Raw genomic sequence first — 16,152 nt, forward strand, 5'->3', positions numbered from 1 at the left:
TATTAGACCTACAACTCTTGCCAAAGAGGAACTTCTTATTTAACTATGCTAATTAGACTTTCTTTGTTGTGATGATTCCACTGAGACACGCATATGGAAACAACACTTGAGAGATTTGTGTCACCTGTCTCTCAGCTCATTAGTGATGTGGGTGCACAATAATGTGCTATTGTACCTAATTACACACTCCTGTTTGAACGATCCACCTTTTGACCGATATCTTGGGAGCACATCAGTGAAACATAACAAAGCACATTGCAAGGGCAAAAAAACAGAACTCATTGTGAATGTAGTTAACAAACATGCAGCTAAAAAAACCCTGTATCGATACTCGAGAAGGTCTTGCACTGTACAAGGAACAAGACATAACAAAATACAGAAATACATTAAAATATGTTTTCAGAACAGTAGTTGCCTTTGAATTAGTTTACTTTTTCTAAAAGCTCTGTCTGAATATTGTATTTTGCAAATAATATATAAATAGGCTACTTTAGATGGAGTCTAGATGGGAACAAACAAATTCTCTTTCACTTTTCTATGATATTCTCATTTCCTCTGTTCAAAACAGGGCATCTGCTCTCTTCGTACCTACCTGTTCTAGCTCATGACATTATGCATATTGTAGATGTCCAGATCTACCAGGCCTTTGGAGGACCTACCACTAAGCTGGAAAATGCATTCTTCTCTGGCTGGATGGGAAAGCATATGCTGCTTTAAGCAATTGTGCTGTAAAGATACTTACGTATGTAGGATTGCTTAATGTTTTACATTTTCTCCACAGCACATTTATTAAAAACACTGTTTGAAACGAAACAACAAAAACATTGTAAGTGTGGGGCATAGGACCCTCCAGTCCCATTAGAACTATAAAATTGCTGCAAAAAAGTCATATTTGTTGAAAACAAAGTTAACATTCTGCACCATTCCAGTTAATTTTCCATTTAAATTACACTGCAGGTTGGGATTTGTGTATCATGTGTATAATGTGTCTATAGCCTTCGATTCATAAAGAACATACATTAGCAAATGTATTACAAGTAATTACCAATCAACGAGCTGACTGAATATTTTCATTTACAATGAAACCCAGTGCTCAGACGTGGTGCTTACAATGAACAAAGGAGGTGTGCATAGGTCCCCTCACTTTTCCTTTTAATTTTTGTTTGATTTAGCAGTGTTCACTCACTCATATAACTAATCAAATATGCTTTTGCTGAGTTTAAGTTTCCCTTCATCTGTAAGTTGCATAGTCCTGACATGACTAATAACAACTGCACTTATCTAACTCTGTTTTCAAACCAGTTTTCAATTGGAGCACATACTTCTTGACACACTGGACAGTTTTACAACAAACACAAATCATTAACCTGTATGTCTGAAATGTCAAGTTAGACTGGGAATGAACTGGACTGTGAGTTCTCTACAATAGAAACATGTTTCAGTATTCTGGCCTCATGACTCCTAATTCCTTGGGGCAAGGAAAATATTTCAAACACCCCATATCCATTTCCCCAAAGAATAATTAAATACAAAATCTATTAACCTAATTAAAAATTCTAAGTACAGAAGATTGAATGAGAGAGAGAGAGATGTGATTAATCTCAGTGGGTAATAAATACAACTAAAGACCTGAAACTTGTCAGAACAAAGACTCTGCTGATGAATGGTGTTATGGATTGCATCTGCTACTGCCCATATTGCATAGTTGCTCAAGTTGTGCTTTTCTTTTTATATTGAATTTTGATGCATTGTTCAAGAAGTGTGCCAGTTCATGTCAACTATTATGCATCACTTTGCTATTCCATACATATTTATTATCTAATTCATTATGTTTTCTGAAAAATCAGTGCTTTAAATTAGGGGCATATGTATGGAAGCATTGGGCAGATGTGTTACATCATTCCAGGTCAAACAACCCCCCCCCCCCAAAAAAAAACAAAAACCCCCAAAACAAAACAAGGTACAAAACATGTACACTGGTACATGTTCACTAAACATGACTCATGAGAATGGCTACTGGAGAAAGCACGCTTGTTTGCAGCGTCTCTAAGCACATGCAGTATGCTCTTAATTGATTCTCCAAGGATGCCCAACAGACCCAAAGGGCCACATGTCAGGATATGCACCCTGAGAGACCGTACACACTTAGTAAAGAGAAACTGTAATAATCTTTAAACAATGGTTCAAAATAAGATTCCCTCCTGACAGTTCAGATTAGTTTTAATCCTTGTTTGTGTCCAGAATACTAGCCTCCTAAAATTGCATGTCAATGCATATAAATGTCTGTAAAATAGGGTATTATATTTTAAAATAAAATGCAAAAGAAAAACAAAATTAAGAAAAATATCAGAAAAAAAGTATTATATATTTTAAAATAAATGAGAGTCCACTATGTAAAACAGTTTATAGCCAAGAGTTGTTATAATAGAGAAAGCAATCTGAAAGAGATGAGTTGTCAGTTGTGTTTTAAGCAGGGAAAGGGAAGTCCACTCCAAGTATAGGGGTGTAGTGTTGCAGAATTTTAGGCCTGCAACAGTAAAAGCTCAATCAGCAGAGAGAACACAGAGTGCATAAAAGAGGATAGAATAGAATAGATAGAATGATGGAATAGAATAGATAGAATGATAGAATAGAATAGATAGAATGATAGAATAGAATAGATAGAATAATAGAATAGAATAGATAGAATGATAGAATAGAATAGATAGAATAATAGAATAGAATAGATAGAATAATAGAATAGAATAGATAGAATAATAAATAGTCCATGGAGGTATTTGAGGACAAGAACAACAATTTGGTGTATTGTATCCAGAAACAGACCGGACATCAGGCAAGGAGTTCAAGGGTTCTATGTTCTCTGGATCTGATATGAATGAATACCCTAACAGCTATTTTTGCAAATGCTGCCACTTCTTCAGGTACTGGGCAGCATGGCCACAGAGCACAGCAATTGAGTACTCGAGTCTAGAACCTCTAGCAAAAACAGAGGGGCTTGTGTGTGAAAAGAAAGGCTGACAACGAGCAAATATTTGGACCTTCAATAATGTATTCCATTACTGCATTAAGGTTTTAGGTGAAGATAGACCACCTGATATTACTAAAATATGTGTGCAAAATGCAATAAGATGGTAATAACAATGAGACTTGTGCATCAATACCTTGCATTCCTTCACCTAGCTACCCATTATCAAAGTTGAACATTGTGAGGTTTACACATTTGTTACCCACTCCTTATGTACATCCATTTGTACATGTGAACCTAGTTAAGACTCATTACATATAAGTTTCCAATAACCTCTTGAGCTATATCAGATCACTCATATTTGACTACCTTGATAGCTAGACATAACCTTATCATCAAATATAAGTCTTTCAGGTTGTTAGTCACAGCTATTGCAAAATGTGTTTGAAAACTTTGAGAACCTGTGTGAGTCTGGACCATGGGGTTTCTCATCTTTTAGTTAAACTAGTAAAACTGTATTTGGCAAGCATTTGCAGAAGGCATTTGGTGCCTTTCTACTGCATATCACATGGTAATACAAAAAAGGCATTATGTCAGTATGTTAGTTTGTATATTTAATTATTATCATGAATGACCAAAGAGACAGGATGAAATGGCAACCAGCCTTTAATGAAATCAAAGGGGCTGTCACAGTTCCCACAATGGTGCCTACACGTAACTTTTGTTTTGGTTTTCTTGGTTTTGTTTTAGTTGGTTGGTTCCACCCCTCATTTGGTTTTCCCCATCTGTCATTATCCTCAGCTGTTTCTTGATTAGTCTTATTAACCGGTGTCTTTAAGCCCTATATTTCCCTCATAGTTTTGTTGGCTAATTTGTAAGCTACATGTTTTGCTTTGGTCTATATTTAATTATTGATTCTCCCCACATTGCCTGTTCTGCATTTCATGTAATCTCATTTTTGGTTTGTATGCCTCGGTTTAGATTGTACTCTTTTTTCATTAAAATCGGTGTGCACTTGTACCCATCTGCACTTACCTCATTCCGTGCCTGCCTGCCTGCATTACATATTATCCGACCACATAAGGACATAGCGGAGGGATTTAGTCAAGTTAATAGAGAAGGTTACTACTTACCTGGAATTATCCGATTGTACTAAGGACCAGAAAAGGCTTAAGAGGCTAGCAGCACGTTGTTTGGATTCGTCGCACTGGCTTTGTGAACGGGATGCTTCCAGATGGGGAGACAAATGGATTACACACCAAGACCGGCAGGTCTGGAGGCACAAGCATGCCAGATGTGGACTGGGCATCCCTAAGCGTGCCAGGGTCTGGAGGCTGGCCAGCGTGTTCCATGCAGGGATCTAGAGGCTGGCCAGCACATTCCATGCCAGGGTCTGGAGGCAGATCTGGAGTCTGGTTAGCGGGGCAACACACAGAAAGAGCAGCCTTTGTACTTTGGGTCCCTCAGACCCATAGTCCTCCCCACATGGTTTATAGGGTAGGCCTGATGGGCCTTGAGACCAAAAATACTTGGATGCCTCCCTACCGGAGGCCAGTGTCTTGAGCTGAGGGACAGGATCTCCAACAGGGAGACAGAGGAAACCAACATCACAGGAGCAGACACAGGCTGGCCCTTAGATTTTTGTTTTTTGTGACTTTCCTGGCTGGGCTTAACCTTGATACTCACAGTCTCTGGGGAAAGGAGTTCTTCAGGAGGGTGGGCAGAGATGGTCCACTACGGACCCTTTCTGTATATAGTCAGCAGCTGATCAGGCTCTCTCCAAACCCAGAAATATCTCTCATTAAAACAAGTCTAGAGTGGTTGCTAGCTGCCTGAGGCGTTTCTCCTTGGAAGTCCGATCTGGTAACACGAGGAATTCAATTGGCTCCTTAACAATGTCGGCTAAATCCCTCTGCTGCATCCTTCCTGGGTTCGGTTATTCTGTAATACTTGCTGGCAGGCACGAAATGAAGCAAGAAGATGGACATATGTGCAAAGGGGCACAAACACAAAAAAACATAAACCAGGACAAGACACACAACGTATGGAACCCGCCTAATAAAGCGAACATAGACTAGAACACAGAACAGCAAGATAGCTGAATGGACAAAAATAACTGACATCCAGGGTGACAAAACACAGGGCTTAAATACTCTAACTAATCAAACCAAAACGCGGAAGAAAATAAAAAAAGAGGGCATCACCATGGGAACTGCGATGCCAGGGAGGGGCGCTCGTGACACCACTCATATTGAGGAGACAGTTGAAGATATTATGATTAGGGGAGAAGAAGGCAGTTTAAATAGGGCAGGTAAATGGGGAACAGGTGGAAAAGGGTGTGGCCGGTGATCAGTAAGCAGAACGAAGGAGTGTGAGAGGAGTCAAGCTAGGGCAGGTGACAGTTATGGTCTGCTGCAATAGGGGCAATACCACCACCACCAGTAGTAGTATTAGCAGTATTTATTCTTCTTATTATTCCTATTATTACCAAACAACCAGTTAAAGCTATCAAGAAGCTGCTTTGATGAGCAGTAATGCACCAAGATACAAAACATTCACCATAAAGTAACAAATACCAAATTTTGAAGTTGACCCACAGCAAATTTTCCATTAGTTGACCCACAGTGAATTACTTATTAGGCAGCTATCAGACATTCAGTACAACAGATGTAAACAGAACATATGACTGCTTTGAGCTATATTTCTTGCCTTTAGTATACTGCACATTAATTAAATTATACAAATCATACATTATTTCACTTTTTTTATGGCCATGCCAACAGCTATTACATAGAACGTCAATTCTGATCACATGTGTATAGGCGTGGCGCTTCCTTAAATTCTCTGGTATACTGTTTGTTGGACCAATATGTGCATCATGGACCCAATATGTGCAGTTGGGTAGAGCAAGGGTTAAAAACTTTGAATAAATTGAATAAAGTCCTATTTCAGGATTTCTGATTGTTAATACCTACATGCACAAAAATTCTGCAGTAAAGGTTTGCGATAGCAAAATTTAAATAATTTTTATGCTGATATGACAGCCAGTTCCATTTACAAGACAGAGAGTTTTAATCTCACACATCTGAGTCCTCTAAAAACAGAGGATTGGAATGCAATGAAACAGTATTGTCTGCTGTATGATGTGGCACTGGTGACTCAACGCTGACAGGCTGAGAAACCTCTGTGAGAAGACTGGAGCAGGCTTTGCTTATAGCTAAAAGTTTCTTTATACCAGCACTACTTCTTGCTGTCTTTAGGAGTCTTTAGCATCCATGGGTGAAGTAGATGACAAAGCACTTTTGTAAGTCACTCTGGATAAGAGCGTTTGCTAAATTCCATTAATATAAATGTAAATGTAAGTAGGCCATGGTGTTGAAATGCTAAGCTCCTCTAGATCACAGGGTTGTTGTTCTAGTTTGCATGGTTGGTGCTACAGGTCTCTGTAGCTGCTTCAGGGGTCTGATTAGGGTCTGATTAGTGTCTGATTAACACTAAGTTTATAGCTTTGCATATATGCACAGCATTACATGGGATGATGGCATCTCATGTAGATGGTACAAGCAAGGAGTCTTTGAATGATTTTGGCTATTCTCATTTGTCCCCTCTACAAGCTATTGTCCAAACACTGGATCGCACATTCCATTGCAGTCATGGGACGTATGACTTGTTGAGATGTAAGAAACACACTGCAAACTTAGTTTTGTGCAAGATATTTTATAATCACATTATGAATGATCTTTAGCATATGAACAACCTTTAGTACATCATTTGTAATATAAGATATACTAAATATATTTTAGATTGTTCTTGGGCATTGGATGGGAATTGATGCTGTCACACTATTTTCAGGGGACAGAAATAAAAGGTGATCTTGCTCTAAAAACAACAAACAAATAAATTTGTGAAGCACAAGGCACAGATGGTTCTCAAAGCCAGAGCCTTCAGTAACTTCCACTGGGATTGGGTTCTTGGTATCAGGAATTGCCCCAAATCCAGGAAGAGGGGTCCCCCTGGAATTATTTGGGGTGTGCTAATGGGCCCCTGAGCCCTGCTCTCCAGGGGCTGACTGGTCCACCCCTGACTGCTATATGGGCAGTGGTTGCTCAGTGGTTAAGGTGCTTACCATAAATGTAAATGTGGGCAAGCTGATTGGTCTGGAGGGCTGCTCAGGTAAAAATATTATGCTTTGCTTTGCAGGTGCAAGCATCTCTGAGCCCAGGGTGTGCACTGTGCCTGCTGTATTCTGCCGCTCCCTCTCTTTGCTTTATCACCGCTATGGTGTTTGGTGAGGGATATGTGATAGTGCTCCCCCTACTGGTAGCCTCCGTTGGACGGTGGTGGCATTGCACATGGCATTTTATTTATGTTTCATATTCTGTTACATGTGTTCTCTGTTTTGATTTATTGCCATGCACCTCTCAGGTGGTGCATGCTTTGCCTCATTCACTGAACCACCTTTGTGTTATTATGGTCATCAAATGGTCATTGTAGAAATGCATGCCAGCTCTCTAATACATGTTTATGATATATACTAAAGTCAAATGTACAATAAGAGGCTTGCTATATAGAATCTAAACAAATTTATAAAAAGCGTAGTGATAAATAGTCAAGTTACTTCCAAGTGATCCTGTAATCGTTTCAATAGTCTTCCAAAAATGTGTTGCCTTATTTTGCTGCTTTAAACTACTGCTCTTTGTCCACTTAAGTTCCACACTTAAACTGAACTACCTAGATGCGGTCTACTTAGATGAGGGCTCTCTTTTCCTGAGATATCGGGCTTCACTATAAAAGACTGAACGAGAGAGTGCAGGCTCTTTAGTCTGCTGAGAGTTCAGGGAGTGTGGTGAGGGCAGGAGTCAGCTGCTCAGTTTCTTTATAGACCTGATAACCCAACAACCTCAGCTGTGATCCATACGGTGGATATTGGATGACGAACATTTTCAAACGTTAACAGTTTGGTCAACTTTTCATTCATTCATCTCATCCACAATAGAGGTCTATGAGATTTAAACCCGTAATCAGCATAAAGTAGTACTTTGTACAGTGCAATCACCAATGAATGTTGAATTCACTCGATAAAATGGTTTATCTAGTACAACTAATGTCCATGATATTGTAGACATTGTAGTATATTTGTAAATTAAATTAAAACAATGAAATCTAAAATGCATCTAAAACTAAAATCAATTTGTCTGATGTTTTTAGTATGTCACAAGGAAACCAGAGTGCCCTTACAGTTGTAACGGAGTTTTTCATCGTTGGCTTCCCAGGACTTCAGCCGGAGTATTATAACTTACTGGCTACTACTTTTTTTGTCATTTTTGTATTGGCTGTATTGGAGAATTCAGTTCTGGTGGTGTCATTTACAAGTGCACCAAGCCTCCAGAAGCCTATGTATATCACTATGTTGAGCCTGGCTCTGTCTGACATTGGATTTTGCACTGCGGCTTTGCCCAAAATAATATCTCGCTACTGGTTCGACAATGGCTCTATCTCCTTCTCTGTCTGTCTCTTGCAAAGACAGTTCATCCACTATTTTGGGACACTAAACTCTCTGATTATGATGATCATGGCTCTTGATCGATATCTGGCTGTTTGCTTTCCACTTAGATACCCTGTGTTGATGACCAACCGAACTATGACCCTCATATCAGGGCTATCTTGGGCATCAGCCATGATTATTCCTAGCATTGGCACAATACAAACTGCCCAGATGTTGTTCTGTGGACCCAATCTAATTATTCACTGCTACTGTGATGGCATCTCTCTGTATAGTTTAGCTTGTGGTGATATAAATTTGCAGATGTACATTTCGACCACAGTGGCTTCAATTATACAACTTTTACCTTTCAGTTTCATTATTTTCTCCTATTTCAGCATCGGGGTGTCAGTGATCAGAACTACAAACAACCAGGGCAGGCTAAAAGCTTTCTCCACATGTGCCACACAGTTGTCCATCATTTGTTTATATTACATTCCACGTATCTTTGTTTATCTCACACCTTATTTACCCAACTTAAAAATGAATTCAGATGAGAAAATTGCAGTCACTATGTTTTATGGGTTTTTCCCTCCTCTAGTGAACCCACTCATATACTACTTTAGGACCAAAGAGATCCATCTATTACTGCAGAATTGGTGTTCTCAGAAAAAGGAGAAAGGCCATAAAATGAATATTGTAGCAATTTTAAAGTAGCAAATATTACTATTTGGTTAAAAGTGGTTTTAACATTTGAATATGTTACTTTAATACTTTAATTAATTACAATAGAAAATACTTGCTTGTTTTTTTGCTTTATAAATGCTTATTTTTACTATGCTTATTTCGCTTATTAAACCAATATAAAATATTATTGTGCTTGTCAAATCACAATTTTGTATGATATCTTATAGAATGTATGTATATCTGAAGAATTTTGGCTGAAGAAGCACTTTTTTAACCTCAAATAACTGAAAAAATACATTTACTTTTCTTTTTGGATCTGAAATTTAAGTTTTTATTAGGAAGAAAATTGTAATTGTAAAATGTAAACTATTTTTACAGATCATGAAAATAGAAAGCACAACAAGGTATGCACAGGCCAAGCTATAAAAGATATTCGATCTAAGCATATAAAGTGACTTGTAACTGCTTAGTTGGTAGTTGTATGCATCTCCACGAGTGTCCCACACCATATATTCCTTTGTTTATATTTTTACTCTTTAATCTTATGGCATATATCTTAGAAACAGGTTTACATGATTTTTCAATCTACACTTGAAATAAAACAGCAATAAAACTGAGGTCCAGCTAATCTTTGTGGCTTCTGTTGTCACACTCTGTTGTAACTTCTCTGTTTAATGCTAGTCTCTTGCCTCTCGGGAGAGACTAAATGAAAAACTTATCTTAATGTATTTTCACTTGGACAATGTTTAAATGTATGAACTCATAAATGAGGCATTCAAGTCATAAAATCCTCATTCTGAACTGAACTACTTATTACTTTTTGACTGAAAAACATATGAATAAACCACATGTCAGAAGGAGGATTTCAGAATAGGTATAACATCAGTCATGGAGGTAGACATAAACTCTAAATGGAGTGTCAATTCAAATTTATTTATACAGCACATTTAAAATCAACAAATGTTTGCATGAGTTTGCACATTATTTGATGTGCAATGGAATTAATTTGATGTGTTTTGACTTTTTGTTTACTCATAGCTTTTAGTGATTTGGCACTTTTGTCAGAAGTATCTGTTTACAGCAGGGACTCCATAGTGGATGTATGACGTATATTTATCAGCAAGTCCTGGAACTCCACTCACAAGCCAACAGATGTGCAAAGGATTTGGAACCTTTTTTACAGTTTTGAAAGTGATCCATATCATTAAAGTCATAAATACTGAAGGGAGTGCAGATACTATGCTAAATGCTGTAAATGAAAATGTAAATGTAAATGTACGATGGCTCTCAGCACAGTAATTACAAAATATTCCTCTCTGTCAACTTAAGTTATACACTTAAACTGAACTAACTATATGCAATCTAGATAAGGTCTCTCTTGTCCTGGGATAACATTTACTCCTTCTGACACCACTGAGATGTCCTTTCTCATGTGTGGGCGTATATCCCTGTAGGCGAGGCCTAGCATGCATTCTAGCCCTGTATGTGACAGAGAAGATGCAATAAGCCCACTATAGCCTGTTTGCCAGTGAAATGGAAATGCTAACTCTTGTGAGAATGACTCCAGCAACGGTGGCTTCCCAGTTTCACAAGTGCACCTCCACCCACAACACAAAATTAGAGGTCTCACACGATGACCTCAGCCAGAGGTCAACTGTTCACTGCACAAATAGAGAGAGTGGTCATGAGTAATTTTCAGTGCAGTCTCCCATATGTGATGATGAAGGACAAAGGTGCCTCATACAGAAGGGAAGTGAGACTGAACTTCTTATAATGCAGCATTCAAAAATCAACCCAGTTATGTGGCACATTTGTGCATTCTTCTCAGACCATCCCATGACATCAACAGGAAGTCAAGAATTTCCTAATTCATAAGGCCTTTAACTAAAGCTGCTCTGCCGTCACTGCACTTCTACCGTGCTCATGAGGACTATGCACTTTGGTTCTTAGTGTAGATGCGCTTTTGCTTCCTTGATGGGCAGAAATACAGTTTTTAACTGTCTTTAAATTAACTATTATTAAACTAATCATTTAAATTGTCTTTCCGTTAAATGGTTGTATTCTTCACTTAATTTATAATTTTTTTCATTTTAATTTTGGCAAATACATTCCTGATATGAAAGATCTCAGGATGTAATACACTATCAATGTATGTATTCCTCTATCAATTCTATTTTCTGGAAAGCACTTATTTTTAAGAAATTTCTATACATTTAAAGTTTATTAAGTATATTATTATATTCACTCTGTTCCAGCGTAGGGGATTTGGTAATTGTATTTACATACCCCTACCCACTTACCTACAATCAATGAAAATAGATGTTTGAGCACACTTATTAACTTATTCATAATTTATCTAACTCATACCGCCACAACCGCTCCACCGCTCCACTGACGATGCAATTGCACATCTGCTCCACACTACACTGACTCACCTGGACGAAGGGAGAGGAAATTATGTTAAAATGCTATTTGTCGACTACAGTTCAGCATTTAACACTATCATCCCCTCCCTACTCACTACTAAGTTGGGGGATCTAGGACTGCATACATCCCTGTGCGACTGGATCTCCAACTTCCTAACAGACAGACCACAATCAGTACGGGTGGGCAACTGCGCCTCATCCACCCTCACCCTCAGCACTGGAGCTCCTCAGGGTTGTGTCCTAAGCCCCCTGCTCTACTCACTGTACACCTACGACTGCACAGCCAGCTCCACCATCATTGTCAAGTTTGCTGACGACACCGTTGTCATGGGCCTGATCTCGGACAACGACGAGAGGGCCTACCTGGAGGAGATTAAACACCTGGAAAACTGGTGCCAGGAAAATAATCTCCTCCTAAACGTCAGTAAGGCAAAGGAGCTGATCGTGGATTGCAGCAAGAAGCAGGAGCGGCACTACCAACCTGTGAGGATCAGTGGAACCACGGTGGAGAGAGTAGATAGTTTCAGGTTCTTGGTGTTCACATCTCGCAGGACCTGTCCTGGTCCCGCCATACCAACTCCCTGGCAAAGAAGGGTCGTCAGCGTCTTTACCACCTCAGACGCCTAAGAGACTTCAGACTGCCCTCCAAGGTACTGCGGAACTTCTACACCTGCACTATCGAGAGCATCCTCACGGGGAACATCACAGTCTGGTTTGGGAATAGCAACAAGCAGGACAGACAAGCACTCCAAAGGGTAGGGCGTTCAGCAGAGCGCATCACTCACACAGAACTTCCTGACCTGCAGACCATCTACTACAAGCGGTGCCAGACCAAGGCCAGGAGGATTGTGAAGGACACCACCAATCCCAACAATAGACTCTTCTCTCTGTTGAGGTCAGGGAGGCGCTTTCGCTCCCTGAAGAGGAGCTTCTTCCCACAGGCCATTCGGGCCCTGAATCAGGGAAACTGATAAACTGTGGGGACCACCACCACCATGTAACATAACTGTATATCTGTATATATATATTTATATTCAATTACCTTGTTACACATCAACTGTAGATATGTTATTATACAAAATGGATCTGTACATTCTGTAGATTGTGTACATATATACACAACCATATACATTGTACATTGTGTATATAATCATAATATACATATATTGTACATACATTGTTAATATATTTTGTACATACATAGAATATATATATATTTATCTTTGCATATATATATTTCACATATAGAGAATATCTATATTTCTCTACGCACCCCTGTTTTCTTTTCCTCAGTTTGGACAGAGCACTCTCCACCATTTCACTACGAGTTATACTGTGTATGACTATGTATGTGACGAATAAACCAAACTTGAACTTGAAGTTCCAAATTATAATTTCAAATGTGATTATTGTGGTAGTTTTGTATTCTATTGATTACACCATTGAATAATCGAGTAATTGGATAAGAAATACTTTTGCAGGTCTCTTAAAAGGAACTACTAACTGGCTTCTATTTTAGAAAAATCAACATTTTTATAGCTTAAAGTGCATACCTATCAAAACTAAAACTAAACAGAATGGATAACCTATAATAAAAATAATTTCAAATAAAAAAAAAATCCTTGATATTTTTCACGTGACTTTTATTTTTCATGAGTTTTTCATATTTATAGCCTCTCTGCCACTTGCTAATGATTCAAGAAAATATGCAAAACACTTCCAAAAGTTCTTGGCTTCTTCCAATTATTCTCCCGTCCTTTTCACGTGACTTTTATTTTTCATGCGTTTTTCAAAATATGTGCGGAAACATGCACGTGTGAACAGAGTCGTTACTCATTATTTTGATGAAGTTGGTGTAGCGATGCTAAGTGTTTGCTGATATGAAAGGCAAACACAGTGCACTCAGTGGGCCTCAATATTTGTGTGAAAGTAGAGTTTTTGAAAACAGTAGCTAGATTTCTCAAAATACAGAGCAGTTTATTACTTCCTCAGCATACAAAAGGAGTGCACTGAGGAACTAAACTTCTTTAGTATGGTACATTTGTTCATTCATTAGTTTGAAATAAATTTGTATGTAATGTAATATATTCCATTTACTATAATGCCGGCTGCACAGTACCCCCACCGACACCAGCTCTGCACCCAGTCAATAAATGATGTCTCCACAACCCTGATGTATTAAAGGATCCCAGCGTAGGAGGAGCTGTCCACACTTCACTGATGAGCGGGGGGCCCTGTCGACTACAGGGGAACTGTCTCTGTGCCAGATTGTCAAGGGGCCCAAGCGGGGCCCCCTTGAGACAACGGGGTGCCTGTAGTCCTCACTGCGGCGTTGACTTTGAGGTTCCCATCAAGGAAACAGGCCAGTGTCTGTTTGCCTTCTTACTCAGTTGGTGAAAGAGGGCCCCACTGAAGAAGAACCAGACGCTACATGACCCAGGGATGCACAGTGTTGTCGTGCCCAGGGCACTGTGTGGTGTAGTGTCTGTTCCGTGTGGCATGGTTAGAGATTTGGGTTTGCTTTTTTCCCCTGCATGTTATACACCCATGACAATTAGATTTAAGAAATATTAAATAAAGAAAGTGAGCAAATAAATACCCTTGATGGGGTTCCCTTTTCATGTTGGACATGACTTGGCGAAACATATTTTGGCTCCCCATATTGCATGACTCCTGAGAAACAACTAAAAAAATGGCATTAGGAGACAAAACACTCCAAAAATTAGTTTGAAACTTCACATAATCACATATGTTCACTGAATATATCAACACATTCCATCAAATGTTCTTCATCTTAATCATAAATAAAATTGTTTTGGCTGTCATACTGTTGGTCAGCTGCATCCTCACCTATGAGTCTGGCAGCTATGAGCATTAAGACACCTGTTTTAAAGGAACATGATATATTGTATAGTCTCAACAAGGCGACTTTTACAAACAGTATGATGAAGCACTTTCTTTAGTCCTGAGATATCAGGCTTCACTATAAAAGACTGAACGAGAGAGTGGAGGCTCTTTAGTCTGTGCTGAGAGCTCAGGGAGTGTGGTGAGGGCAGGAGTCAGCTGCTCAGTTTCTTTATAGACCTGATAACCCAACAACCTCAGCTGTGATTCATACGGTGGATATTGGATGACGAACATTTTCAAACGTTAACAATTTGGTCAACTTTTCATTCATTCATCTCATCCACAAGAGGTCTATGAGATTTAAACACATAATCAACCTAAAGTAGAATGAATACACTGGTGAAAAGATTTTATCTAGTACAACTAATGTCCATGATATTGTAGACATTGTGGAATATTTGTACACTAAATTAAAACAATTAATTCTAAAATGCATCTAAAACTAAAATCTAATCTTTTTTCCCCCATGTTTTTAGTATGTCACAAGGAAACCAGAGTGCCCTTACAGTTGTAACGGAGTTTTTCATCATTGGCTTCCCAGGACTTCAGCCGGAGTATTATAACTTACTGGCTACTACTTTTTTTTGTCATTTATGTATTGGCTGTATTTGGGAATTCAGTTCTGGTGGTGTCGTTTACAAGTGCACCAAGCCTCCAGAAGCCTATGTATATCACTATGTTGAGCCTGGCTCTGTCTGACATTGGATTTTGCACTGTGGCGTTGCCCAAAATAATATCTCGCTACTGGTTCGACAATGGCTCTATCTCCTTCTCTGTCTGTCTTTTGCAAAGACAGTTCATCCACTATTTTGGGACACTGAACTCCCTGATTATGATGATCATGGCTCTTGATCGATATCTGGCTATTTGCTTTCCACTTAGATACCCTGTGTTGATGACCAACCGAACTATGACCCTCATATCAGGGCTATCTTGGGCATCAGCCATGATTACTCCTAGCATTGGCACAATACAAACTGCCCAGATGTTGTTCTGTGGACCCAATCTAATTATTCACTGCTACTGTGATGGCATCTCTCTGTATAGTTTAGCCTGTGGTGATATAACTTTGCAATTGTGCATTTCGACTATAGTGGGTGCAATTGTATTACTTTTACCTTTCAGTTTCATTATTTTCTCCTATTTCAGCATCGGGGTGTCAGTGATCAGAACTACAAACAACCAGGGCAGGCTAAAAGCTTTCTCCACATGTGCCACACAGTTGTCCATCATTTGCATTTATTACATTCCACGTATGTTTGTTTATCTCACACCTTATTTATCCAACTTAAAAATGAATTCAGATCAGAGAATCGCAGTCGCTATGTTTTATGGGTTGTTCCCTCCTCTAGTGAACCCACTCATATACTACTTTAGGACCAAAGAGATCCATCTATTGTTGCAGAAGTGGTGTTCTCAGAAAAAGGAGAAAGGTCATAAAATGAATATTGTAGCAATTTTAAAGTAGCAAATATTACTATTTGGATATCAGTGGTTTCAACATTTGCATAAATTATGTTAACAATAGAAAATACTATGTTTATTTTTTCCTCATTAATATGAAATGTTATTGTGTATGCCTTGTCAATTCACAATTTTGTATGCTATCTTATAGAATGTATGTATATCTGAAGCATTCTGTCTTAAGAAACACTTTAATTTACATATCATGAAAATAGAAAGCA

At 38.8% G+C, this 16,152-nt stretch overlaps 2 protein-coding genes across 2 annotated transcripts; both read left to right on the forward strand.

The window, feature by feature from the left end:
* The first annotated feature begins 8,174 nt into the window (after positions 1-8,174).
* Positions 8,175-9,164, forward strand: LOC118242845 (putative gustatory receptor clone PTE01). The gene has a single exon (XM_035535751.1). The coding sequence runs from the start codon at positions 8,175-8,177 to the stop codon at positions 9,162-9,164; it is 990 nt and encodes a 329-aa protein (XP_035391644.1).
* A 5,780-nt stretch (positions 9,165-14,944) lies between these two features.
* Positions 14,945-15,935, forward strand: LOC113584903 (putative gustatory receptor clone PTE01). Its single transcript, XM_027022118.2, is given in 2 exon segments — positions 14,945-15,043; positions 15,045-15,935. Coding segments are annotated over 2 exon segments (990 nt in total).
* Positions 15,936-16,152: the final 217 nt, after the last annotated feature.

The sequence above is a fragment of the Electrophorus electricus genome, chromosome 17 (genome assembly GCF_013358815.1).
Source record: "Electrophorus electricus isolate fEleEle1 chromosome 17, fEleEle1.pri, whole genome shotgun sequence".
NCBI classification, from domain to species: Eukaryota; Metazoa; Chordata; class Actinopteri; order Gymnotiformes; family Gymnotidae; genus Electrophorus; species Electrophorus electricus.